Source organism: Argentina silus (genome assembly GCF_951799395.1).
Source record: "Argentina silus genome assembly, chromosome: X".
Classification (NCBI taxonomy): Eukaryota; Metazoa; Chordata; class Actinopteri; order Argentiniformes; family Argentinidae; genus Argentina; species Argentina silus.
Window position 1 is genome coordinate 7326557 of NC_139653.1, and position 25964 is coordinate 7352520.

General features: G+C 43.0%; 1 protein-coding gene across 1 annotated transcript in view; it reads right to left on the reverse strand.

Annotated features, from left to right (window-relative positions):
* Nucleotides 1–24844, reverse strand: part of adgra1b (adhesion G protein-coupled receptor A1b) — a gene marked incomplete at both ends in the record, with an annotated part of 106618 nt that extends 81774 nt beyond the window's left edge. The window contains 7 exons of the mRNA XM_083696384.1: nt 2054–2267; nt 4915–5078; nt 5170–5241; nt 5430–5501; nt 6527–6598; nt 15154–15225; nt 24627–24844. Coding sequence (XP_083552510.1) covers nt 2054–2267; nt 4915–5078; nt 5170–5241; nt 5430–5501; nt 6527–6598; nt 15154–15225; nt 24627–24844 — 884 coding nt within the window. The remainder of the gene's footprint in view (nt 1–2053; nt 2268–4914; nt 5079–5169; nt 5242–5429; nt 5502–6526; nt 6599–15153; nt 15226–24626) is intronic.
* Nucleotides 24845–25964: the final 1120 nt, after the last annotated feature.

Genomic DNA, 25964 nt, shown 5'->3' on the forward strand with positions numbered 1-25964 from the left:
TATGGGGATCGTGGAACAAACACACACACATGCACAAACACACACACACACATGCACGAACACACACACACACATGCACGAACACACACACGCACACCCTTGAGGTGAGAGAGTGAGGGGAAAACATTGAATCATCTTTTTGGAGGTCATCAAACCTAAGTTCAATGTGACTTGGCTTTGGCGGGTCCGATCATGTCATTTAAAGCATGGATGAACAAATCAGGGGGTTTAAGCTACATTATAAATCCTGTGTGTTTAGACTTTCCTCTCCAATGGGGCGTACTGTACGGTTCTCTGACACAGAGAACGTTATTTCAAGGTGAACTACATCAACAGAGAATAATGACTCAAATATCACCTCATGTCGTTAAACTGGCCCTGACACCGGTTGGCATGGCCTGGGCCAGAACATTAGTAATCCCCCATCTGTTTTCTTTATTTAACAAGGAGAGCTAGGGCCAAAAAGCTCTCCACTCTCTAATTTCCTGCATGTCTTTTGACACACTTGTTTAAGATAAACTGTAGGAGCAGGGTGGAGGTGAAGTTCAGACTGGGCCAGATTGAGAGAGTGTTTTCGTTGGATAGGCTGTTTTATACACTCGTCTGCATCTCGTGGAAATGAAGGCAGTTTCCTTTTCTCTGCTGGGAGGGCTTTGGCTGCCAAGAACAACATTACCGTATAGGTTCCACTTGGGGGGAGAAAATTGCATAATTTGTGTATACAATGAGAAAGCGGTGACTAATTGCGAGGGCCCTAATCAGAATGTGAACGAGGCGAAATCCATCACACTGGATTGAAAATTGGTGGGTGGAAAAGGAGAGGTTTGGGATTCTGGTATGGAGAGTACAGAACAATACAGTGTGTGTGTGTGCGTGCGTGCGTGCGTGCGTGCGTGCGTGCGTGCGTCTGCTACAGGGAGCAAGGGGGTAGAGAGGGTTCCCGGCTAATGGTGACTAACGTCACAAATCACTGTAGACACACTCAATGGAGCCAGATTGGATAACTCCCATTAGAGGAACACCTAACAATGGCCGTTCGCCTGGTTGTGTGTGTCTCTATTCACACATACAGTACAAGTGGTCAGTTCACCACAGCGCCTTGATGGGTCTTTGTCCAGACAATCTACAACTTTAGAGGCTATTAGAATGAATGTTCCAAAGTGTGGTAGTGGCCCTGTGTTGTTAGAGAATGTGACCACCATTTTGACTAGTGGCCAAAAGAGTGAATAAAAGTGTGGTAATGCTTAGTCACTTCATTTTGGAGGACCTCAGAAGAACAAACTATCAATACAATAATGGAATAATGAAGGAGTAATACAACATTGCATAAAACCTCATACTTTGAGGCAATCAAGTCACCCGCAGAACTATTGAGAATATATCTGCATATTAAAAGAGGAAAATGTTGGTCAAACAGCAGTTTTAGGAATGATGGTATCCCTCCCTCACAGGGAAAAAGAGCTGGCATTCCTGCCGCTATGTAAACCGTAACAACGAGCGTTCCGTAGCCTGTTGACACAGGGAAACATATTTCTGTCAGCACTCCATCAATATTGATATTATAGCCCAGGCTCGGAGCGAGCAGCAGTTAAATTAATCAACAGCAACGCTCTCCTCCATCTGAGCCAGTCAGCCGCCACGCCAATCTACGCTAGCGCTAACACAGCAGCCCGGAGAGAAAACAAGGGGAGGAAGAGGATGTATGGCAGCGGGGCCCCCGAAATGTGAGAAAAGCCGAGCTTCTGGATGCATTATCACCATAATTATGATTCAGCATCTGTTCCTGTTAGCATTCCTGGAGCGCTCAGGGAATCTCCAGAGAGGTGGTGAAGTGCTGCCAACGTAATTCTGTCCTTTCAGATCCCGATCAAGGGCGTAGATAACAAAAGGTAAATCACAGATACAATACAAGAGGAGGAAGGGAGGGGTTCTGTTCGTACATTTGTGTGTGTGTGTGTGTGTGTGTGTGTGTGTGTGTGTGTGTGTGTGTGTGTGTGTGTGTGTGTAGCAATGTGTGTGTGTGAAGCAATGACTCGCTCCTCGCATTCCCCACCTCGTGAGCATGCAGCAGTCGTGGACGATGGTGTGGTCCACGTACACACCCCGGTCCTCCTGTGTGTGGACGGCATGGCCGTCTTGGCGCCACTGCAGCGTGACTGAAGGGTCCAGGTAAGACACGGTGCACTGCAGGGGCAGCCGGTCCCCACGGAACACCACTTGTCTCTGGGACGGGATGAGCTGGAACAGGGGCAGCTCCAGAGGCCCATCTGGAAGGCATAGAGGGAGAGGTCACGATACCAGGAGGAGGGGAGAAGAGAACTCACTCATCCAGAGAGAGGACAGAGATGAAATCATAACATCACTGAAATCATACCTGCACTGAAATCATACCAGCACTGACTCCTAAAAACACATAATTTCAACTGGTTGAGTAGATGAAATAAATGAAGTGAAATGATTCACTTACATGTGCATGTACAGTCAATTGCAGTGCGGTACTATACCTGACCCTACAGTATGTGCATTCATCACATACAGTGATTTGGGATCGTCTGAGTGTACTGGCTCTCAGTGGTGCCTTGGGAATTCCTCTGAACACAGGGAACATGTGTGATTGGACGCAGAGAGACATTGCCTTGGACATGCTCCAAAGAGCCAGCTAAAGGCGCTGCTCTGCCTTCAGTTCCATTCAGATCAATTGTAAGCGCTGCAGCACTTTATAGTCGTGCAATGGGCCGTTTAGTACACAGGGCATAAACTGTTCCCATTTATGGCCGACACATTATACATTAATTTCCATCTCAAGCTCTATATTATGTCTCTGTTCTGAATGCTGACTAAGATAGCAACGGCAGCTTCACGTTTCCCTGGAGATGGTGTAATCAAGCCAACAAGACTGTTCATGGTCATGTTTTAACATAAACATTTTTAACAGGACTGTTTATGGTAACCTGGGAAAAAGTCACGGCCATCAGATTATCACCCTGACCTTCATTTTGTGTATGCATGATGCACAGTAATGCAAGCTAATATAGTACGACATATGCATGTCTACATAATTGACTTGATATCATGTTGCATAATTGTTAAAATTGAGTGTAATTGTTTTGCCTCAACATCATATTGCTAATTCAACATGGGGTGCAATGCAGTAGCAACTGTGTATAACCTTTTGATAACTCCTGGATGCACACAGCAAAACACCATGTGGCATCTGACTGTTGTGCTTTTCGGGCAAAGAGCTGTGTGTGTGTGTGTGTGAGTGTGTGTGTGTGTGTGTGTGAGTGTGTGTGTGTGTGTGTGTGTGTGTGTGTGTGTGTGTGTGTGTGTGTGCGTGTGCGTGTGCGTGTGCGTGTGCGTGTGCGTGTCCACGACTAATCTTTTTGGAAACAGCAGAGAGGGAGGGAGGGAGGAGAAGGGAGGGGAGGGACAGGAGTGGGCCCATCTCCTTATTTGCTGCCTCATCTTCAACTTCATCTGAGGAAACACCTGATCATGGCAGGAAACTCTCCTCCGTTTCTCCTTGTTTGAGAATGACACTCGACCTGAACGCCATGCCAGACGGGGAAAGGATAACCACTCTAGAATGTGAGAAAGGACAACCACTAAGATGTGTGGAAGGACAACCACTAAGATGTGAGAAAGGACAACCACTAAGGTGTGTGGAAGGACAACCACTCTAAGGTGTGTGGAAGGACAACCACTAAGATGTGAGAAAGGACAACCACTCTAAGATGTGTGGAAGGACAACCACTCTAAGATGTGTGGAAGGACAACCACTAAGATGTGAGAAAGGACAACCACTCTAAGATGTGTGGAAGGACAACCACTAAGATGTGAGAAAGGACAACCACACTAAGATGTGTGGAAGGACAACCACTCTAAGATGTGTGGAAGGACAACCACTCTAAGGTGTGTGGAAGGACAACCACTAAGATGTGAGAAAGGACAACCACTAAGGTGTGTGGAAGGACAACCACTAAGGTGTGTGGAAGGACAACCACTCTAAGACATGAGAAAGGACAACCACTCTAAGACATGAGAAAGGACAACCACTAAGATGTGTGCTCTCTAACATGTGCTACTCATCGCTCTGGAGGAGGAGCAGGAGGATGACAAAAAAAAAATTGCATGGAATTACCCTACAAATTGCTAGGATAGTTCAACCTAATGAAAATAATAACTGAAATAATAATCTCCTTTCTGGCATGTGGTTGAGGGGCTTTGTGGTCTAATCTTTCTCTGCCATTCTCCTTAATGCAGTGACCTAGCATCAGGTGCTGCACCACCAACATGTATGTGTTATCATGATCATGGCCAGCAAAGAGCCACTCGCCATTCTATGACATAAAGTGAACCCATATGGAGATAATAGCCTTGTAAATAACATTATAAGGAGTGGTTGTTAGAGAGGACGGTACTGTTTCCAATACAAGATTGCTCTTGCCAAGCAAATAAATAAAAGGTATTTTAAAAGCCTGTTGTAGAAGAGAGTAGAATCTAACATTACCACTGTAATCCCAATCTGACGGAGACATGCAGAGGGAGCCCAGAACATTATCACTCATAATCCCATAATGGATGTGTGGGGAGCTGAAAGGAGAATTCACAGTCCCATCCACTTATTACAGTCTTGGCTCTTTGTCACAGAACTGCATGGAATTAGCCTGTAATTGCTTTGCTTGTTCCACATAATGAAAAACACATGCAGGGATTACGTATGATAATTTAAAATGTCTCTTGTACATAGACAGTGGTGTGTGAGCACACACGCTTTTTCAGCAAACATACATACTATACAGTACCCAAAAGCATAGGGACATTACACTAACACTGCACACACCCTCTTACATATTACAGGCATTCCTTATGTATACCCCTCCAAAGTGGTACTAAGACAAGTTGGAACATTACCACATCTGAGCTGCTGCTCCCTCAGGTTGCGGAACTCCAGGCCATGGAGGTGTGTTGGATACACACACAGGGTGTCGTTGTCGATACGCACAGCATTAGACCGCGCCCACAGCAGCAGCCACTCCAGCTGACAGTCACAGAACAGAGACTCTGTGCTGAAGTGCCTAGTTGGATACAACGCGGGTGTTAACACCCACCTTTTCACTTTTTCACTCATTCTTATTTGGGTGTTTGTGTACGTGCATGCGTGCTTACAGGACTCGGAGAGACAAAAGATGTGTGAATAGTCCCACGGGCAGAGAAGAGAAAATATTTCCAGATAAATTCCTGTGCGGTAAAAAAAGCCAGATACACATTAAAAAAGTTCACTCACTTTGCACAAGCACTAAAGCCACATAATCTGTTGATGCATTACTTTGAAACAGGCTTATTTTAAGATAAACAACATATTTTCTATACACTCATCGCACATTGTGCGTACAGTGCTGTATGTTTTCAATTTGGAGATTACTCACAATTTAGAGAGATTGCCAAGGTCTGCAAACATTTCAGGAGAGAGGCAGCCAATCCTGTTGTTGGACAGATCCCTATAAGGACAAAAAGACAACTTTAAATTGTGGCTCTGAGATAAGCCAACCCCATCTGACTTAAAGCATTAGGGGGACTGATCATGAAAGAGTTGGCAGAGAATGTGTGTGTGACAGAATACAGAATGGGATCTGCTATAACAACAAGTGTGTGTAGTGTGTGTGTGTGTGTGTGTGCATGTGTGTGCGTGTGAGCATGAGTGTGTGCGTGTGCCCTCTCTTCTCACAATAACCTAATAAAGAGAGTTTAAGCAGCTCAAGGGTCTGTGAATTTAAACCAGTGCTTACCAGTGTTTATTTATTCCAAGTCCTGTGATACCAACCCTGACCTTAGATAACCTTTGACTCTTCACAAAACCATTAATCCTGACAACAAACACACACACACACACACCTACACACGTACACACACATACACACACGTACACACACGTACACACACACACACACACACACACGTACACACACGTACACACACGTACACACACGTACACACACACACACACACACACACACACACACACACACACACACACACACACACACACACACACACACACACACAGGCATCCTGGTTGTGAGTGGTTGAGTGCTGTCATGGTCGTGGCTCTGTGCCCTTCCCCTCTGTAATTAAAGAGCTGCTTTGCTGGAGCAGCTGTGGGAAAATAAGCAAAGCACTCGAGTAATCACCAGTTGGGGAGCACTTAAATTAGCACTCCGCTGCTCCCAGAACCTGGCACACACGCGCCCCAAATCAGCACTGCTGTAACACCCCAGCAGTCTAAAACACCCTAACAATCATGATGGAATTAAGTCATTTGCGCCGTAGGGTTTATCCATGACCATCTGTGTGTGTGTGTGTGTGTGTGTGTGTGTGTGTGTGTGTGTGTGTGTGTGTGTGTGTGTGTGTGTGTGTGTGTGTGTGTGTGTGTGTGTGTGTGTGTGTGTGTGTGTGCTCTTTGCCACCCTGCCTCCCCCCTTGTCCCTGTGAGCAGCCCACCGTGACCGTGCCCCCTCATACTCACAGTCTCCTCAGAGCCATCAGTCCACGGAACGCCCCTGGCTCCACCGTGCTAATCAAATTATTCCTCAGGTCCCTGGAGGGGGAGGAGAGAGAGATGGATAGAGAGAGAGGGGGGAGTGGGAAAGAGAGAGAGAGAGAGGGGTTACTTATCATACCGCTGTAGGTTGTCAAAGCCACATCGCTAGACATGGTGGCCCCTTAAAGCCCTCTCATCTGCGTTAGTGCCACAGTAAGTGCTTAGCAGTTAGTCATGTTGCGGCTCTGAGCTCTTGTCAGGGCTAAGCATGCAAGGGTGTGACACCGACGATGTCAACTCTAGCCTCCAAGGAAACGTGATTCATCCAAAACGTTCATGAGACTATTTACAATATATAGTTCATAGTAGCCAGAGTGTATAAACATAATGGGTGAGGGCGGGAATAAATGAGAGAGAGAGTGAAAGAGACTTTACAAGTGTCAGTTGCACAGATCACAGTCAGGAAAACTGACATAATAGTCTTTGTACTGTAACTTTCTCTGATATCAACGCAGTTTTACAGTTACAGTAAACCCAGTAAATACATAACTAACTCTGAATGGAATAGAAATTAATAGAATAGAATAGAAATGGTCCTTTCATTAGCCCTTTCTCAATAATCAGAAAATCTGTCCTCTCCTCGATTCCTCCATCCTCAATTCCTTCTAGACTTGTCAGGCATTCTGATTACGTATTGTATCAAACCCACCCCCCCTTCACTACAAAAGTTGTAGCACAGGCTTTAACAGAATAGCAGATCTGTATCTTTGAAGATATTGTATGAAAATGAATTACGAAGATTCAAGAACAGATCGCATAGCAAAAAACATTCTACACTAATTATTGTCATAATAACAAATGCTAAATGTGTGTGTGAGACAAAAGTGACGTTTCACATTAAGTTGAGTAGCGGACAAGAAAAAACATGAATATCATTTGCACTATTGTACATGATCATGTAATCATGTTCCCTTTTACTTATGTGATGAACCACTCATGGGATATAAATATTTACTGAACCATCTACAGTTAATTATCATTTTCATTGTGGAATCCCTATAAAAGATCAGGCTTTCATATCAGTTGAGCTATTGTAGAATATTTCATATAGTCACTAAGAGGGACACATTAGTAGATGATGATAGTGCATTAATTTTTCAGTGCAGTTGCTTGTCTACACAGTATTTGGTCATTTCAATAGGAACCTCCCATGCGGAAAAGAATCGCACGAGGAACATCTAATTTCTAATGAGCTTGTTTCCTCTCCCCCTCATGCCCTCGACTCCTCTCCTCGTTTCCCTGTGACGTTTTCAGTAGGACGCAATTGGAGGATGGTGGAGAGGACACGAGGAGAGGATGCGAGGAGAGGACGCGAGGAGAGGATGCCTGACCCAGATATGCCCATTTATAGCCCTCAGTGGTGACTCAATGGTCAGTAGCTTTGGAATATGTAAAAGGTATTTTTGGTGATTTTTAATGGAGAAAGAAACTACTTCCCCCATTTATTCCCATTCTTTCTCCAAGTTGAGAGATCGCGGCTGCAGTGCAGGACATAACTAGATAATAAAGGCAAGCGCATAAAAAACATCTGGGTCGATCTTCAACATCTAAAAACAAATTTAAGTGTCAATTTAAGGGCTATACAATTAAATGTGATTGATATGGGGATCATCATCTTAGGGCCCCTTCCCTGCATGCTCATGTCACATCAGGCTGAGACTAACATTCTACAAGGTAGGTCCTGTATATGCAGAGGTTTCAGCCAGACTCTCTCTTTTCCCCCGCTCCCTCAATTCCCCAGACCTGGCGTGGCTAAAAATGGACTGCATCATTTCAGAACTGCTATTTGGTTTTCTCTCAGGCCAAAGAAAACTTCCTGAAATTGTGTCCCTGGTTTCCTTTGACTGCGTCTGTCGAGGGTGTTGAGAATCAGAAGTAGGCTCGCCTATTTCTGTCCAGATGTGTGTAACAATACAATACAGTGGGCATACAACATAAAAATACTGAATAGAATGCCTCTCATTGTTGACAAGGGACTACTTTGTAATGTAAAGATCCTTCTCAGCTGTTATAAGCCAGCATAGAGCAATTAAATATTATGAATTCATCTATGAGAGTTGAGAGAACTCTGTAAATGAATCAAACAAAGACAGATAAAACTCTTTTACCTGTTTACATTGAAACCTCTAAACTCTGATAGAATTGCTAATTCAGTGGATGTAAAGTGTTACACATACACAAGAGAAATCATCATTATTGGTAGATAAATGACTCCTGTCTGTATTTAATGATCTGTGTCTTGTGTTAAAACACACTTTGCCTGCACCATTACCACCCCCCTCCCCGCCCTACCCACCCCCTGAACCATTCCATAGGCAGAAAGATCTTCAGCTACCCACTGCACTGTGAATTCAATTTGACAAATAGCTATACATATACCTGTGGATTTTTCGTGGTTGAAAAATTACTACCATACAGAGATGGATGTTTTGGCAATCTGAATTGGCTTTCCAGGAATCGGATACTTCTGCATAAACTTCATTTCATGAAGTGCAATGCAGACTCTCTAATCCTAAATTATGGGTCTCCCAACATTGACTTTCCACCACCATCTGGGCTTACAACCAGCACACAGCCAGTGGTGGTAGCTGTGCTGAGATGGACGCTACAGGCAGGTGCTAGATACTATATGACAGGGGATAACTCACAGCAGTCTTTCATCATCATGTTTGCATTACAGTATATGCAAAAGTGGCTGGAGGGTGAGGTGAGAGGTCGTTCACTGCCTCAAGCACCTCCATTTCATCGGTCACACAACACTAGCCGACGAGTTAAACACTCAGCACTTTCAAGCACCGCCCCAAGTCATGGGTCACTGGTTGAGGGATGTCAGAGAGGTAACTACTAGGAACGCTCCACTGTGGTGCTGGGCAGAAATGGCCGATGAGACTTTCGTCAAGATAAAAACACAACACAGCAAACGCTACAGGGCACCTGTTAACACGTTTCTCTGTCTCCCTGACAACTAACTCTTTAGATTTATACTATATATAGTTTTACTATAGTATAACTGCTTCATGGTTTATGACATCATTCATAAATTGCTGTGAATACTGCCATACAAGATGCTTTGAATATGCTTTGAAAAAGTATTCTGAGCTGACAAGAATGACAGCTATACTGCAATGACCATGTTCTGTAAGTTAGCTTTATCCTAGTTCAACACAGCTGATTCTAAAGTGAAGGTTTGTGTTGAAACATTGGTACTCCAGTAGGTGATTGGCAGGGAGAGAGAAAGGCAGGATGGAAGTTCACTAGAATAAATAAGTCTTCCTGTTTCCTGAAAGCAGGCTGTTTGTAGCTCTGGTCAAGAGGTCGGTGGACAACACACCTCTCTCACACACACTCTCTCTCTCTCTCTCTCTCTCTCACACACACACACACACACACACACTCTCTCTTTCTCTCTCTCTCTCTCTCTCTCTCTCTCTCACACACACACACACACACACACACACACTCTCTCTTTCTCTCTCTCTCTCTCTCTCTCTCTCTCTCTCTCTCACACACACACACACACTCTCTCTTTCTCTCTCTCTCTCTCTCTCTCTCTCTCTCTCTCTCTCACACACACACACACACACACACACACTCTCTCTTTCTCTCTCTCTCTCTCTCTCTCTCTCTCTCTCTCTCTTTCTCTCTCTCTCTCTCTCTCTCTCACACACACACACACACACACACACACTCTCTCTCTTTCTCTTTCTCTCATTCATTCACTCACACACACAAACACACACACACACACACACACACACACACACACACACACACACACACACACACACACACAGGAATTAAGTCTGAAATGCAGCTGGATAAACTTAAAAGAGATGGATGTTTAAACAATAAGCGTTTTCTTCCTCAAACCCTAAGTGTTTGAGGTGCAGGCGGATACAATGTACATGGCTCTGACCCTTGCAAAACCCTGACGTAAACCCCACCATTTGTGGCTAATGTTTGAAAAACTACTGAAGTGGTTCCCAATTAATTTCCATGGTGCTGTATATCTTAGACTGCAGACGTTTACTCCATCTGTCTGACCCTGAGGATACTGGGCCATCGACAACTGACACTAATGGGGAGATGAATCTCTTACTCTGGCCACATACACACAACCCCCACCCCCTCATCCTCAACCCCCACCCCCTCATCCTCAACCCCCTCATCCTCATCCTCAACCCCCACCCCCTCATCCTCAACCCCCTCATCCTCATCCTCAACCCCCACCCCCTCATCCTCAACCCCCTCATCCTTGCTTCTGACTGATGTAGATTATTTTTATTTTTTTGACATAAACAGAAAAACAGCAACATGCAGTGCGTTGACCCGGAAGGCAGCCATCCAAAGCATCTAAGGGCTACATGACATACCATTAAAAAATAAATGTCCTCTTAATGAACACATCTCTCCATTTGATCTACAGTACAGCATTAATTAGAAAACACTGTTTTATGACTTTATTAGGTTACTGTAGATATGGTAGATCTAATCAAATCAATCAACGACAAATCATTGTGTAAGCCTTCTATCATATTTGCTATGGTATGTCATGTCTGATTTGTTTTATGCATGATGGTGATGTTTTGTGCGTCCAGCACAGTAAACAGTGGTAGTCCTGTAGTTGTGGGGACAGGAGCCAAAGCCTACTGTGTCTGATAAAGGAGAAATATTAAGGTCAGGGCAGTTGAGACTCTCACACACCGAGGACAGGACAGAATTCCCTGCTCTTTCCATTGTTGCAGAGAGGATGGAGGAGGGGGAGAGGAGGAGAGAGATATAGAGAGGAGGGAAAGAAGGGAGTGTAGAAAAATGGAAGAGAGAGAGAGTGAGGGAGGGCAGAGAGAGTGAGGGTAGACAGAGGTGGGGGAGGGAGAGAAGGGAGAGAGATAGAGAGAGAAAGAGAGAAAGAGGTGTAGGACAGAGAGAGAGAAAGAAAGGGGAGGAGGGCGGGTGTAAAAAAGGGGGAGACAGGCTAATGAGAAGAAAGACCGGCCTTTGACAGTTAGAAAAGGCCATTCTTGTAATAGTAGCGATCTTAGTGGGGCCTAAAAAACAGAATCCTCTCTCTCTGTCATAGGACTGGACATCACAGCAGCCCCTTACCTCTTTACACATCTCATATGTTCGACATCATAATCACATAAAACATTTCCCAAGGATGTGATGAGTGTTTATCAGGGAGTTAGTAAACTTGTTTGTTAATATTCCAAATTCCTGGGTCAATCTGCACTTCCTCTGAGGGAACAAGGCAGAGAAAAATGTCTTGTGAGACACTTCAAATTAGAGAAAACACATCTCATTAGGATGGATAACCACCTACTGAATTGTAAATAAATATTCTTTGAAAACCTCACTGGGGAGGAAAAACGGGATAGTTAGACAGTTCAGTCCAATTAGAGAGACTGGGAGTATGCCATGTGACAGACTATTACTGTAGCAGCCACTGCCAGATTATCAAAAGACACTGGGCTTCCCACAGTAGAATTTACATACTGTACCAGGAAATAACATAAAATAAGCACTCTAGGGCCAGACCAAATAACATGAATTAATAATTCATCCCTGATAAGAAATACCTCTAGTTGACAGAACCTTTTTAGATGTTTGACACTTATTAATGTAGGCAGAGAAGTTAATATTTCCATAACAACATTAAATAAATCGCTCTGCTTTCTCTAAATGTGAGATGTACTGTAGCTCTTCCAATGGTTTTCCACTCTGTTTCCCATCCAAGTGATGATTAAACATTTCTAAGACACAACCAAAGAGCAATTTATTCTTGGCGGCTTGACTAATAGTGCTAGGAATGCTTCGGGGGGATTTTGTGTTCCCCTAAGTTCTTAGGACCTTGACGTTCAGGGCTGAAAACACCTAACATTCACTATTGTGAATTTTACAATTTCTAACACCCCCCTGTTACAAATATACATATAAATCATGTTGTTCTAATTTTCAGATCATTGGCCACCAAAACAATAGTTTAAGCAAAGGGAATGTTTCTATTATGTCCGTCAAGAGCAGAGTTGATGTGTAGGCCTGACAGAGAACCCCACAGAGGCCGGGTGTCAGAGGCCCAATGAAGAGAGAAGAGAAATTTGCCTCTAAGGTTTCTCCAAGCCTGCTCAGTAAATCAGAAGGCCCAAAGCGCTTGCACGTTTAACCTCATCTGTTACTGTGACCTGGCGACAGACTCCCATGAAATCCCTTTGAGAGCTGCAAATTTCAAAACAGCACCAGCTTACCAAAGGATCGGTGTTGATTTCAAGATACACTTTTTGATAATAAAAAAATGCACAGACAATATAATTTAAACGTATTGGCACAATTATTCAAATGTTGCAACTCTGAAGGTTTAAAGCTAAAACAATTATGTGTGAACGTAATTGCATGAATTTGCTTAAATTTGCCAATTTAAATCATGTACTGTATATGTCTTTGACATATAAGCTTTAATCAATACAGAGTCTTAAACGAGTAAAATATACTTCCTCTCCCTGCTCTCCTAATAGCTGTTTACCTTTAACAACATGGAATTGTACAGCTTTGATAGGGTAGTCACCTGATCCACCATTAGTCATATCAAACTTAGTTTGGCCCTGAATTTTAACTATCATTTCTACAGAACATGTTTCTTCTTCTCTCACAGTCATTGTAGCCTACATTGAACAACTAGCCATGTGATTTGTCCTTCAGAAATCTGTCATGCATCCATCAATCACCCTCCCAAGGAGACACTGTCCTAAATAGGAGCGACTAAAACTAGGCCTAAGATAGGCCTATCCTATTTATTCCATTGTGGTTGAAACTTAAGGGAAATACTGAGGGAATACTGTATTATCTGTCTTGTCTCATTGCTCAATATGGTCTGTCCACCATGCTGGACACACATCCAGCAACCTTGGTTGTGTGGCTAACAAATTATCTTTTATTTTGTTGATGTAGTTGTATGTAGTTTGTGAAACAAACTAAATTCTTGTGCTTAACAGCACAAGAATTGTCCATAACTGTGTATTGTCCATAACAAGTGTATTGTCCAGGCAAAGCACATCTAGCATTAAAAACATGTCTCTTTGGTTCACCAGACTATTTACAACACCGCCTATACACTCTATGTGCTGCAGTTCGGTCATTTTTGCTCATGCTGGCATGCCTCCACCATACTTCAGCAATGAACGATATTATCGTATATGGTGACATAATATTGCGACTAAGAAAATGTGGATATCGCCCAACCCCAATCTCCACTTTCAGCAAGAAAATGCAAATAAGGGTCACATAAGTCTTATCTTATCTTATAAGAGTTACAATAAACATTATCTTTGCAGTGAATGGCTTACCTTATACTTTAAACTGCCATACACCATAGTATACCATGTTCTTTTGCAACCGCCAGCTCAGTTCAGCTTAGTCTCATATCACCTCCTCCTCCTCATGTAGTAATGAGACACACTCTGGTCACAGTGCAGAGACTCTACACCAGCACAGACGGCCGCTTGCTAAGCCTGTCGCTCAGACGTACAGCCCACCACCCCTGACCGCCAAACGGCCAGACTCTGAAACAGCTGGCCTCCACAGCCCACTCACCGAGAACACCTGCATACACTGCTTTGGCATCCCCACTAGCCAGGACACAGGCTCTGCCAAGAGCTACAGCTGGCACAGGCAGGCAGCAGGAGGGAGGGAGGGAGGGAGGGAGGGAGGGAGGGAGGGAGGGAGGGAGGGAGGGAGGGAGGGAGGGAGTCTGGCTGGCAGTTCACATAAGGGTCTTGAGGTCAAAGGTCACACGAGATCTGGGGGCTCTTCACCTTGATCTCTTGGAGCAGAGATCTAATTGATCACAACACAGGGTGGATCCTGAAAGGCCAGTCGTTAATGGCACCAATCAAAGATTAAATTGCCCTTCTAGCAGTACAAAAACTGTTTTGTCACAAAGTGCTTAAGAGCATAAACAATAGTCCACTTATCCACACTGAGATTGGTGACATCACACTTTAAGCAGCACAGGGACATCATTGAAGTAAACGAGGGAGAGGGAAATGGTATTTCACTGCGAACTGAATGGATGTTTAGGGGGTTCAGCACTGAACTGAGGGGTGTAATCCCTGGCTAACCATAGGCTGTGATCTCCAGATGATTTCTAGTGGCAGTCTGGCAGTACGTCAACCTCTACTGCGTGTCAAAACCTGTCTGTTTTCTCAACCTGCTGCCAAATGTCATTGTCACCATAAGGAAGAGTATTGGAATATTGGAATGACCAAGGGAGCCATCCTACTGTTCATCACTCTATATGCATGCACACCGCTGTGACATCTAAACTGACAGGAGAGTTATCTTCACCAGCATCACCAGAAGCCTGTCACAGAGCCAAATCCCACTGACTTTCTGAAATCCCACTACATTACGCTAAATATTATGCTAAATATGAACTTTTTAAATACATTTATAGTACTCAGGCATTGAGGTTAAGTGATATGGCTCGAAGCTGGGAACTGTCAACAATTTGGACTAGTGAGGACAGCGCCTTTATGTGTATGGCCTACAGTACTTACAGTTTCTCCAGTGCAAACAAGCCGTAGAAAGAGGAATTTCTAAGAAGGGAGATCTTGTTGTTACTGAGGATCCTGTAGACAGGGGAGAGAGAGGAAAAGATGGTGAGCAGTGGGAGTGTCACACCAAAAAAATAGAGCCACAGGAATGATTTACACAAAGTCCAATAAATTGTTCATCCTGTCAATAACTTTGGGAGAGACAGAAATGTATCTCTGATTAGATCTGGCCATAAATTCCACATCTCGGATGCATTTCTGTCTTATTTATGACCCGTTTGTGGTTAAAATGGGTAATGAACTCCCTGTGTCAGAACATCATCCTCGTAGAACACATCGGCAATTCAGCATAATTCAATCATCACAACTACTGTAGCTCTATAACAGTCCACAAATCAATTATATATTCCACAGGGACCTTAGATGATAAATATTTGCAAGAATTGATGTCATTTTTGTTCAACATTTTAAATGTACATTACAATGGATTATTTTTCTTTTCAAATACCCTTCTCCTGCAACATTGAGGGAATTTGTTAAAGCATCAAGGACAGTTATAATAATATTCACTCAAGAAGAAGACTCCCTGCAGCCTCTTACCAGCTCACACACATTACTTTGTCATAAACAGCAGTCATCAAACACTTGTCCTAGGAAGGCTTCAGCTTTCCGCTGAATGCACACATAACTCACAGAAAAGGACATACAGGATACACAATGTGCACGCACGCACGCACACACACACACACACACACACACACACACACACACACACACACACACACACCTTGTGTTATGTTGGGAGAGTCCCAGGGGACTTGTTAGAACACAGATGGGGGTCTGTGTTACCTGCTGCTCCAGTGAAACAAACAAACATACAGACATGAGATAAACTCTACCCACCAACTGTGTCCATCCTGACCCCCTCACACACACACACACACACACACACACACACACACACACACACACACACACACACACACACACACACACACACACACACACACACACACACACACACACACACACACACACACACACACACACACACACACACACACACACACACACACACTAATAACATCCCTCCTGTCCAGACACACGGAGAACAGAGCAGGAGCCCAGAGACCATTGATTTCCACTCTTGGGGAAGAAACACAACAGCAAATTATTTTGACTTTGAACACTCAGATACCCAACAACCCCTCCTGCAGAGCTGTAGGCTAAGAGGGCCAGCGCCTAATGATTTATGTCAGGCTTATACCTCAGCCCAGATCCACATAATTTCAAATACACCTCGGATGGCATTTTTGTATTTCATATCTGTACAAATATTGATCATTCTCGCCAGATCTTATATCATCCTGTCTACTGCAGGGCAGCCCTGGCCCAATGGCAGTGTGCATTGTGTTGCGTGGCAGACAGTGGCCGCCTGCATGCAGAGAGGCCCTGCTTTGCATGCACAACATTGCAAGTCTCCTATCAGCTCCTGGAGACACCCAAGGTCAGATCCCTCCCTCTTCTTCTTCTTCCTGGGCTTCTTTAAACAAGGTCATCCTCCACTCTCAAGAGTGGTGGGGGAGAGGGTGGGAAAGAGTGGTAATTGGGATGTCACAAGTCCGTGCAGAGAGGACACTCATTTTGCCAGCAGGAATGCATCCTCCATTCTAATACCATAGGATTAAGCAGTGTGATCCCACAATGTATTGTGCTGAAGAGGCAAATTGTTAACTGGCCTGCACTGCCACTGCAAGGGGGAGCTATGCAGTAGTTACGTTGGAAATGTCACAACGTGGGATACACGCAAAACACAGATGGACACACATTCAGTACATGAGAAAACAATACACAGACACACAAGTATGCACAAAAAAATAAATCAGAAGAAAACTTTGAGGACAAAATAAAATGAAGTATACAGACTACAAAGTGCTGAGAGGATATAGAGGGCCAACAACATTTTGGAGCACAAATACAAGCTGTGAATACTGAGAACACAGCTTGTGATTAACCGCGTACCATCCCAGTTTGTGCCTATTTTCTTTAGAGTGAAAAACAGACTTGCTCTCAAGAATTATGACTAGATCTTGGAAGAGAGACTAGGATTGAACTGGGGAAGTCTCCCAAGTGGTGTGAAAGGGCAGAGAGGACCTAGACAGTGGTGTCAGTGCATTCACATCAAATGTCCAAGAGAATGTTTTCTTTTTTGGGGTCCCCCACAGAGAAGTACAAGCATCATTCTAAATGAGTACTAAATGACCAAACATACACAGACAGCAACCTCATTCATGTCACTTAGGACAGCAAAGCTCTGTGGGAAAATACTGTAAGACCACCAGTAGCACAATGCATAAGAACTGTTTTTATTGTTGTTGATATAGACATCGATGTCCTATTAGGGCTCTGTCAGTTGGATTCCTCTTGACATAAAGGTCAGTGGGGGGGGGGAAACCCAAGCACTCACAAGGCTTTGGGTTTGGTGAGAAGCTATGTGGAAGACAGAATTGATCAATTTAACACATAACACAGCATCTGGTTCTGGTCTGCAGGACTGTGCGCTGTCATATCTCTCCCTTCCTGTCTTGTTCACCTCAGCCCCTGTTCCTCCTCCTAAGGGCAGAAGTACCCTCAGAGGGACAGGCAGTCTCTGTTTGTACAAACTCAAGCGTGTCCCACACTGTGTGTGTACGCAGTGGAAAGCAGCCGCTCAACGACCCCCGCATGCCTCTTTCAGGCCTCTGCACAACGTCCAGGAAATCGGAGGCAAAACATAATTGTACATTATGTAAACAGCGCATGACTAAATTCTAAGAGTGTCCTTCCAACTTTCTATTTACATGATCAATTATATTCTCCTAGGATAAGCTGCTTTCAGGGGGAACGGACAAATTAAATATTGTCTCGCTCGGGCTGGAGCAAATGGTCTATGTCATCATTCTCTCTGTGTTTTCTGATTAGCGCTAACATGGGAGGACCCTAACCTTCAAGAAACACATGTACCATTAGCACAAGCAAAGGCTAGCACACTGCATGCATTGACAGTACTGTGCGTGACACAATTTTTTTAAACAGTGTTACATTTTCCTCAATTCATGTCATTCAGGCATTAGATACATCATACTGTACGTGTCTCATTGGATTTGCGTGTTCTTCAGAGTGGTTGGACTTTGTGAACAACAATCATATCTGCTCCAACAGCAGAACTCTGGCTTTCATTTCCTCTACACCACGACAGCTGGGATATTTCTGTGAGGTCCAATTCGAAAGGCACTATTATAGAGCAGAGCACAGCCATGCATTCAACTGTATCATTATAAAACAGCAGAAACAAAAATAACTTAAATTGATGTAATCCAAGACACCAATCGTGGGGACCAAGTAGGGTAAAGATCACAATGTGAACTATTACAAACATTCAGAAAGTCCGGCCCCCACGGTTTCAGCCACTTCTCTTCAAACATCCAAACCTTCTGTTATTCTATAATATCAGGTTACTAGGCACAGCTAACCAAAATAACATATTTCATATCTACTAACATTGACCTTGGACGTGAAACAGACATTGCTCTGGAGTTCAAGTGGGTATTAGCAGAGCTTCAAATAGGCCTAGGCTAACAGCTGAGCACATCTGCATATGTGGCCGCCCCTCAGGCCACAGGAGGGACTACACTGTGCTTTGAGACCAGAAACTACTTCTCAAGAGGAGCTGGAGTGGTTAGTGCAAATCAGTATTCATGTACAACACATTTTATTTCTACACCATTGTCAGACTAGTCGAAGGCTGGGGGGCATGGAAGATTGCAGTATTGTCTATTCTACTAACCAGTATCAAGACATAATCACATAGTATCGATGGGTTGAGCAACATACAGTATGGTTAGCAAGTACACACACACACACATACACACACACACACACACACACACACACACACACACACGCCCCTGCAGTGCTAAGACAGGGAGGGAGTTAATGTGTTTCCTACTGTGATCACACCCGGCAACAGAAGCAGCACACACCAGGCTTTTTATTCGCCTTGTTTTACGACGTCTCAGAAAGCGGGGAAAACAAAACATGCTTCCAAAAGTCGGGCTGCCCGTATACGATAGCAGAGTTATGACAGTTTAAATAACCTTGGTATTGACTCAATGGTGAAGGGAGGAGGTAGGGATAACAGACCAGAACGTATCCTTGGCGCTCATTGTATTTTTCTTTCTTAATATTTTTAGACAGTAGACATTCAACTGCGTTTGGACACATTCTTGGGTTTTCAAGGGCACTGTGATTTGCAAGCTCTTCTCTACCCAGTGGTCATGAACTCTTGCGCTGTGAGTCATTATCATCTCAACTCAAGCAAAACTGATCAGGTGTCTTGTAAAACCACAAGGTACAGCATATACTAGTTATTTTAATTTGACTCCAAATGATAAGAAGTGCCAGATCTATTTCAGAGAGCGCTGTTTAACATGGTATTATATACTGTACACTACTGGCACCCAGAAAGGAGGTATTTAATATGGATATATTTGAGAGCCATATCATTGAACAACAAAGAGCAATAAATCACTCAAAGCTGTGTAGTTAACAACCAGCCTAAATCTTAATCAATATCTTACTAAGATCATCACTGCCTTAAATATATAAAAAAAGATCTCACAGGGTGTGATGAAGAGACCCTTATTTGGACGGTCATTATTCTTAGTTATAGATCAGCATGACTTGTATATTTTAATACCCCCCCAGTATAAAAGGAGGAAATCTTAGCTTTGGCCATTGCAGGAACTAAAAAAATAAAAAACTTTTCTAACCCTCAATAATAGAACTACTGTAGATTAAAGCGTCGGGGCTTGAGAGAGTGGGAGAGAGAGAGACCCTTGGATATACAGTATGCATTACAACTGGTAGCTTTGGCCGCGGACTCCATCTATACTGACACACAGGATCGCTTTGGCCCTGTCTCTTTAGATTTAAGGGTTGGCATGTGACATATTAAACTGTATGGCCTTTTACAGACAGACAGGTACTAGCTCTCTGCTCCCTGCTAGTTATCTGCTCCCTGCTAGTTATCCGCTCCCTGCTAGTTATCCGCTCCCTGCTAGTTATCCGCTCCCTGCTAGTTATCTGCTCCCTGCTAGTTATCCGCTCCCTGCTAGTTACAAAGTAAGATTTTCATTGTGTGGTGTAACTGTCTGTTTACTGTGCATATGACTAATAAATATCTTGAATCTTGAATCTTGAATCTAGTTATCCGCTCCCTGCTAGTTATCTGCTCCCTGCTAGTTATCTGCTCCCTGCTAGTTATCTGCTCCCTGCTAGCTCGCAAGGCCATTAGTGTGGTAATGCATGGAGAATATAGAAGACTATGTGTGCATGTCAATAAAGTATTCATGCAAAACCACTCAGGGCAGTGAGAGAGGGAGAGAGTGAGAGAGAGAGAGAGAGAGAAGAGATTGAAGGACACTGAGATTGAGGCCTATAGATAGCAGAGATTTTTTTATTTTTAAGAAAAACCCCATTTCCTAAGTAATGGAGTGTCCATATTCTGCTGATCTGACATGTGTACAAGTACAATGTGTACAATATGACATGTACAATATCGACAAATCAAAACTCACATCGCCAGTCCCACACAAGAGTGATCACATGACTTGACCATTATGTGTATATGGGTGGCATATACTGTTATTTTAATTTGATTCCAAATGATAAGAAGTGCCAGATCTATTTCAGAGAGTGCTGTTTAACATGGTGGCATATACTGTAGCGCCTCTCCTGCTACTGTATGAATTCAACGTCTCATCTTATTATGCGCTGTGCTACAAAGCCATTCCCTGAGTAATGAGAATACGGGGATGTTCTTGTACTGCTTTAGAGCCATGATCCTGATCACTTCCACCCAGACACCACAAACAGCCCCTCCTGTCTCCAGGATGATGGCCCACGTTCATGCCAGACACCTCCAGATACGGCCACGTACCAAACCAATGCTCTCATTTTGTTTTCCACAAGCTTCACTGGGAGAGATTGGTAGGCTTTTGGGGGTTTTGAGCAGCCTTTTGTGGTTCTTCCATTGAGGATGTCCAAATGCAAAAGTGGGCTACTGAAAATACAGTCAACCAGTATTTTAGCTGGATGTCTATACTGCAACTGTATGTATTTTCAGTAAAACAGAAATGGGATTCAAATGATCAAAGCCATTAAAATAAATGCTTCATAAATGCTTATATTGTTTTTTCGTTTTACTGAGTCTGATAAGGTAAAACAAAAATCTGTTGTTGACGTTATAAAACCTCTGGGTAGAGATCATGAGTCCAAACTAAAGCAACCATATTGTCACATACAATATCTACATGTTCACGGGGTAAGTTTGCATTACAAATGTGACTAAGCAATAACGCCTCAGAAACACAATGTTTGTGTTCTTCTGTCACATTCTCTCCATTGCTCTACCTCTCAACAGTTATTTTTCAGTTACGAAACACTTCCTGTCTCCTAATACATTTCTGTGTAACTCCCTTTGTGTCACTCCCTCTGATTCTCTCCCGAGTCTCAGTCTCTCTCTCCTTTTTCTTCTTCCTCCTCTTCCTCCTCCTATGTAGTACTAGGTCCCCTAGCAAGTGCATTGACAGGTGTCAGCTACAATCCCCACTACTGTTCTCCACAGGGACACAGAGCTTCTCGTACTCACCACTGAAACCATAACAGTGGAGAGGTCCAAGGGTCAACAGAGCTGTCAGGCTCAACTCTAACTCCTGAGCAACTTCTCCCACTTGTTAGAGAAACAGGGACAGGTGTTAAATACAGTAGGTCAGAGTTTAAAAGATTCACGCTTGTGCGACGATGTCACTGCGACAGCAGTAGGTACTGCGACAGCAGTAGGAAGTCAGCTCGACTATTTGCCATATTTTATTTCATGGAATTCAACCTGTCAAAATAACCACCAGGAGGCACTGTTTAGAAATTCTAATGGATAAGGGCGTAATGGCAAATTATTGTCTGGTCTGAGAAATTTAATTGTTGTCCTTGGATAAACCTTAATTTAGAGCAAATCATGTCTTCAGGAATATGTGGCAGTGTGCCCGTGAATTTGCATATTAATTAACTCATTGAGGTATAATGTTTGTCAGTTGATTCCGCACACTTCAGCAGTAGGCTATATGGACACAGTGTGCTCACAAAGCAAAGAGCGCAGTTTGTGTCATTAATTTTCCGCTTTGGCACCGCGAATTCATGTTGAACGTATTTCACATGATTGAAATGAGAGCTTTCACGAATCAATCAAAACATTGCACATGCCACGTGCAATGACAACATTTTAGGCAGCACCCCCTTATGAAATATACTTCCAACGTCCCTGATAACAACTGTAGGCTGCTATTCTATCCAGGCTCAATTCCACTGAAACCCAAAATCCTTACTCCTGTCTCATATGAACATCCCTAACTTCATTCTGTAATCAAAACAGTGCATTATTAAAGCCGACTTACACTTATTCATGTCAGATTGCACTGAAACATTTCCCCCGCTTCCCTGCGCTGTGAGAGAATGCTTGATGGCGGTATGAGAATAGATAGTAGTTGGTCCCATTGCTTGGTTTTTGTTAAAATAACCAGATGTTTAAACCATTTCCATTCATCATCTCTGTAATTCATGAGCTGCTATAATAAGCTTGATTTTGCCAATCTATCTGATAAGGCAAACCATTCTCTTTTCAAACATCCTTCACAGCTCTTGTCACCAGCTTGTGGTGGCTTTCGAAAGCACTTCACACCTTGTGTCTGCTGTGGCAGCAGCATTAAGGTAGACCATCGCTGTGATGGTGAACCTATTAACAATGGTGGCGTGAACCTGTTAACCACTGGCCCACTGTAGAGGCCCTCTGGCCCACTTAAGAGGCCCTCTATAGAGGCCAGTGGTTAACAGGTTCACGCCACCATTGCAGTGGTGGTCTACCTTAATGCCGCTATATATTATAGTCTCAGCTGCTAGCAATAATTGACATATCACACACATTTCATTTTCATCTTAATGGCCAGTTCTGCCATTGCAATACTACAATTCTACTGTAGGCCTACTCTTCATCTACTTAGAGAAAACATGCTGCAGGTGTCATGAGGAAGAACAACACCCTAATAAGGACCTCATTACCACGGAGGGCTGAAGTAAAGAAAAGAGAGAATGAAGAGGTCGAGGAGAGAAGGCAATAGAAGGGATCTGTTCAGGAGTCCATTCAACTGCATGCTTCCCTCTGGTATCTGTTTATTATTTTCACAGCACATCTAAACAAAAGGGAGACGTGGGAAGCCCCTACGGCCTGACAAAGGTCACGTTTCCTAAGGCAGGAAAAACGGCTTCCTTACCGGCCAAGAGGATACAGTTGGCTGAGGAGAAGATTGTGATCATTTAGAGTTGTTTTGTCTCTTAAAACATGGTGCTTTTACCGTAAAATGTTGTAATAGAGAAGCATTGCATATGCGTAATTCCCTGCCAAGAGGAAATGGACAAAGGGAAGATGCTTTTTTGCTTATTCATTTCCATCAATTCAACTCATTGAAGTTCTATGTTAAAAATCAGCACCTACAATGAACACTGATTAAACATGATCTGAAACCCAACATGTCAGAGAACACTTATTCAAATGAAAATGTGATATTGCCTCCAATGTGCAACTGCAACAACATTTAGGCTAAGCAAAGAAACAATATTAGCCTTATTGCATCATTAACCATGTACCTAAAGCAAAATCACTGTTTATATCAAATATGGAAAATCCTGCACATAATTGAATTCAATCATTTCTCTACATTCATATTTCACAATCCTCTCCACCAGTAGTGGCTGGAATAGTGGAGTCCCTTTACATTTGGTATTTGCTTTTACTGCCTCAAATAAATACCTCAGTTTCCATACAGTCTCCATGAATAAAATAGTCTGTTAATCTACCAGTCAATCTCCACACCTGCAGGATGGATGAGTTAGGAAAGTTTTCAACTCTAGCCTAAAGGGTCTATGAAGAATAAGAATACATTCTAAGATCAGTGTCAATCTCTTTGATAAAAAGGAAAACTAGTCAAACGTCCTCAGGTGTAATGGACTGGTAACATGATATTCATTAGTATGAATATGAATACTGAAAATGTCAATACCCAATGCATTATGACATGTTTGGAGAAAGGGCAATACTACACTATTACCTGAGGAAGTTAATATTCGACTTCCTACAGTGATAAGGTAATAAATACTATCTAATAACAACTGAATTGTAGTATAGTGCAATCTTATATAAAATGTCACAATAGTTTAGTGCTATGAATATGGCATCTTTGGCAAGTCTATCAGATATCAGAGGTTACTGGGATGTAAGCAAGTTGTTATGACAAGGTGGCCTAGTGAGTGATAAATAATTTACACAAAATGGTTTGTCAACCAACGTTCAAATGCTGAAGCCTATTATTTGATTGATGTATACTCACAGGGAAACTGTTTTGTTGGGTAAAAAACTGGGTTGTAGAGTGTCCAGTAATTCCAACTCATCACATACAACTTTGACACGGACGTTTTGTCTGCTCAACTCCTTTGACCTCTCAGATGTACAATGACAGCTGTCAATGATGAGGTCTGGACAGTTTCTGTTCGTCGAGCAGGACTTCCACAGTCCGATGACAACGCAAAGTAAACTCAGTATTTTCATCGTGAACTGAGCCTCTATTTGAGTTGTCCTTAAGTTATCCTCATTGAGATCATCTCACATTGGTTCTTCTTCACGTAGGTAGTGGATCTTTACCGACCAGGTTACCGGCAAGTTTGTGAGTTCAGAAGTCGGAGCGTCACTCTGGCAACACCTGTTCTGCCTTACAGAAAATAAGCCTAATGCACATCGTAGGCTACCTGTGCAACTCTCTCTACATAGCCTATTAACGGAAATATTTGGTTTGTAAATGATTGCCTCAATATGCTGTATCATTTTCATAATTTCTGAGATTGCTTCAACTTCATAAAAACATTGTCACTTTAAACTAAAGGCTTCCGAAACATTACCAGCGTTTGTAAATTCGACTATCGCATTGTTCAGATGTAGAAAATGGGAAATTTTCATTTCCATAGGAAATGCAGTCTTCGCCTTCGCGTTCGGCAAGTAAGGTTGTCAAATGTCTGTCGATTAAAACTTCTGCCATAAAATGTGTTCCTACGAAGATATCCATGGTCGTCACAACTCCATACCAACTCCCTTATCAACAGGTTGCCATACTGTAACTCCACTTCTCGCGCCCTCTAGCCTGGATTTACAAAGTAGCCGACTGTACTTGGGCGCACGAGCTCTGCTCAGAAGTCCCTCCCTTTCGAAGCCAATAAGAGATCCCTGTTGTAGGTTGGCTTGATATCAATTATAATGTCAGTTTATATAGATTACAGGGCATCAGTGTGCAACCTTAGGTTAACCTTACTTAATAAATCAAATGTAATACAATTATACAGTCTGTGAATGACCAAAAACTACTTTTTAAGTGAGAAGTTATGGCATGTCAAAAGCCACAAAAGACAGGAAATTCAATAAAATGAGCAACACCACCCATAACTTCACCTATGCACTAACAAGGTTTTCTAGCACACAGCTTTAATACCTGCTATAGTGCTGTACTGTATGTGGTGTATGTTGGTCTGACTGTACTTCAAACATGGGCAGGTTGCTTAGGATTCAAAGCTTCTCTCAAACAGCCTAATTCATACTCTTAAAGTATGTTTTCTCTCACAATAGTGATTTACATTTTGCATAACAAGTACAAGTTATACAATACAAGTTCCTTATTTTG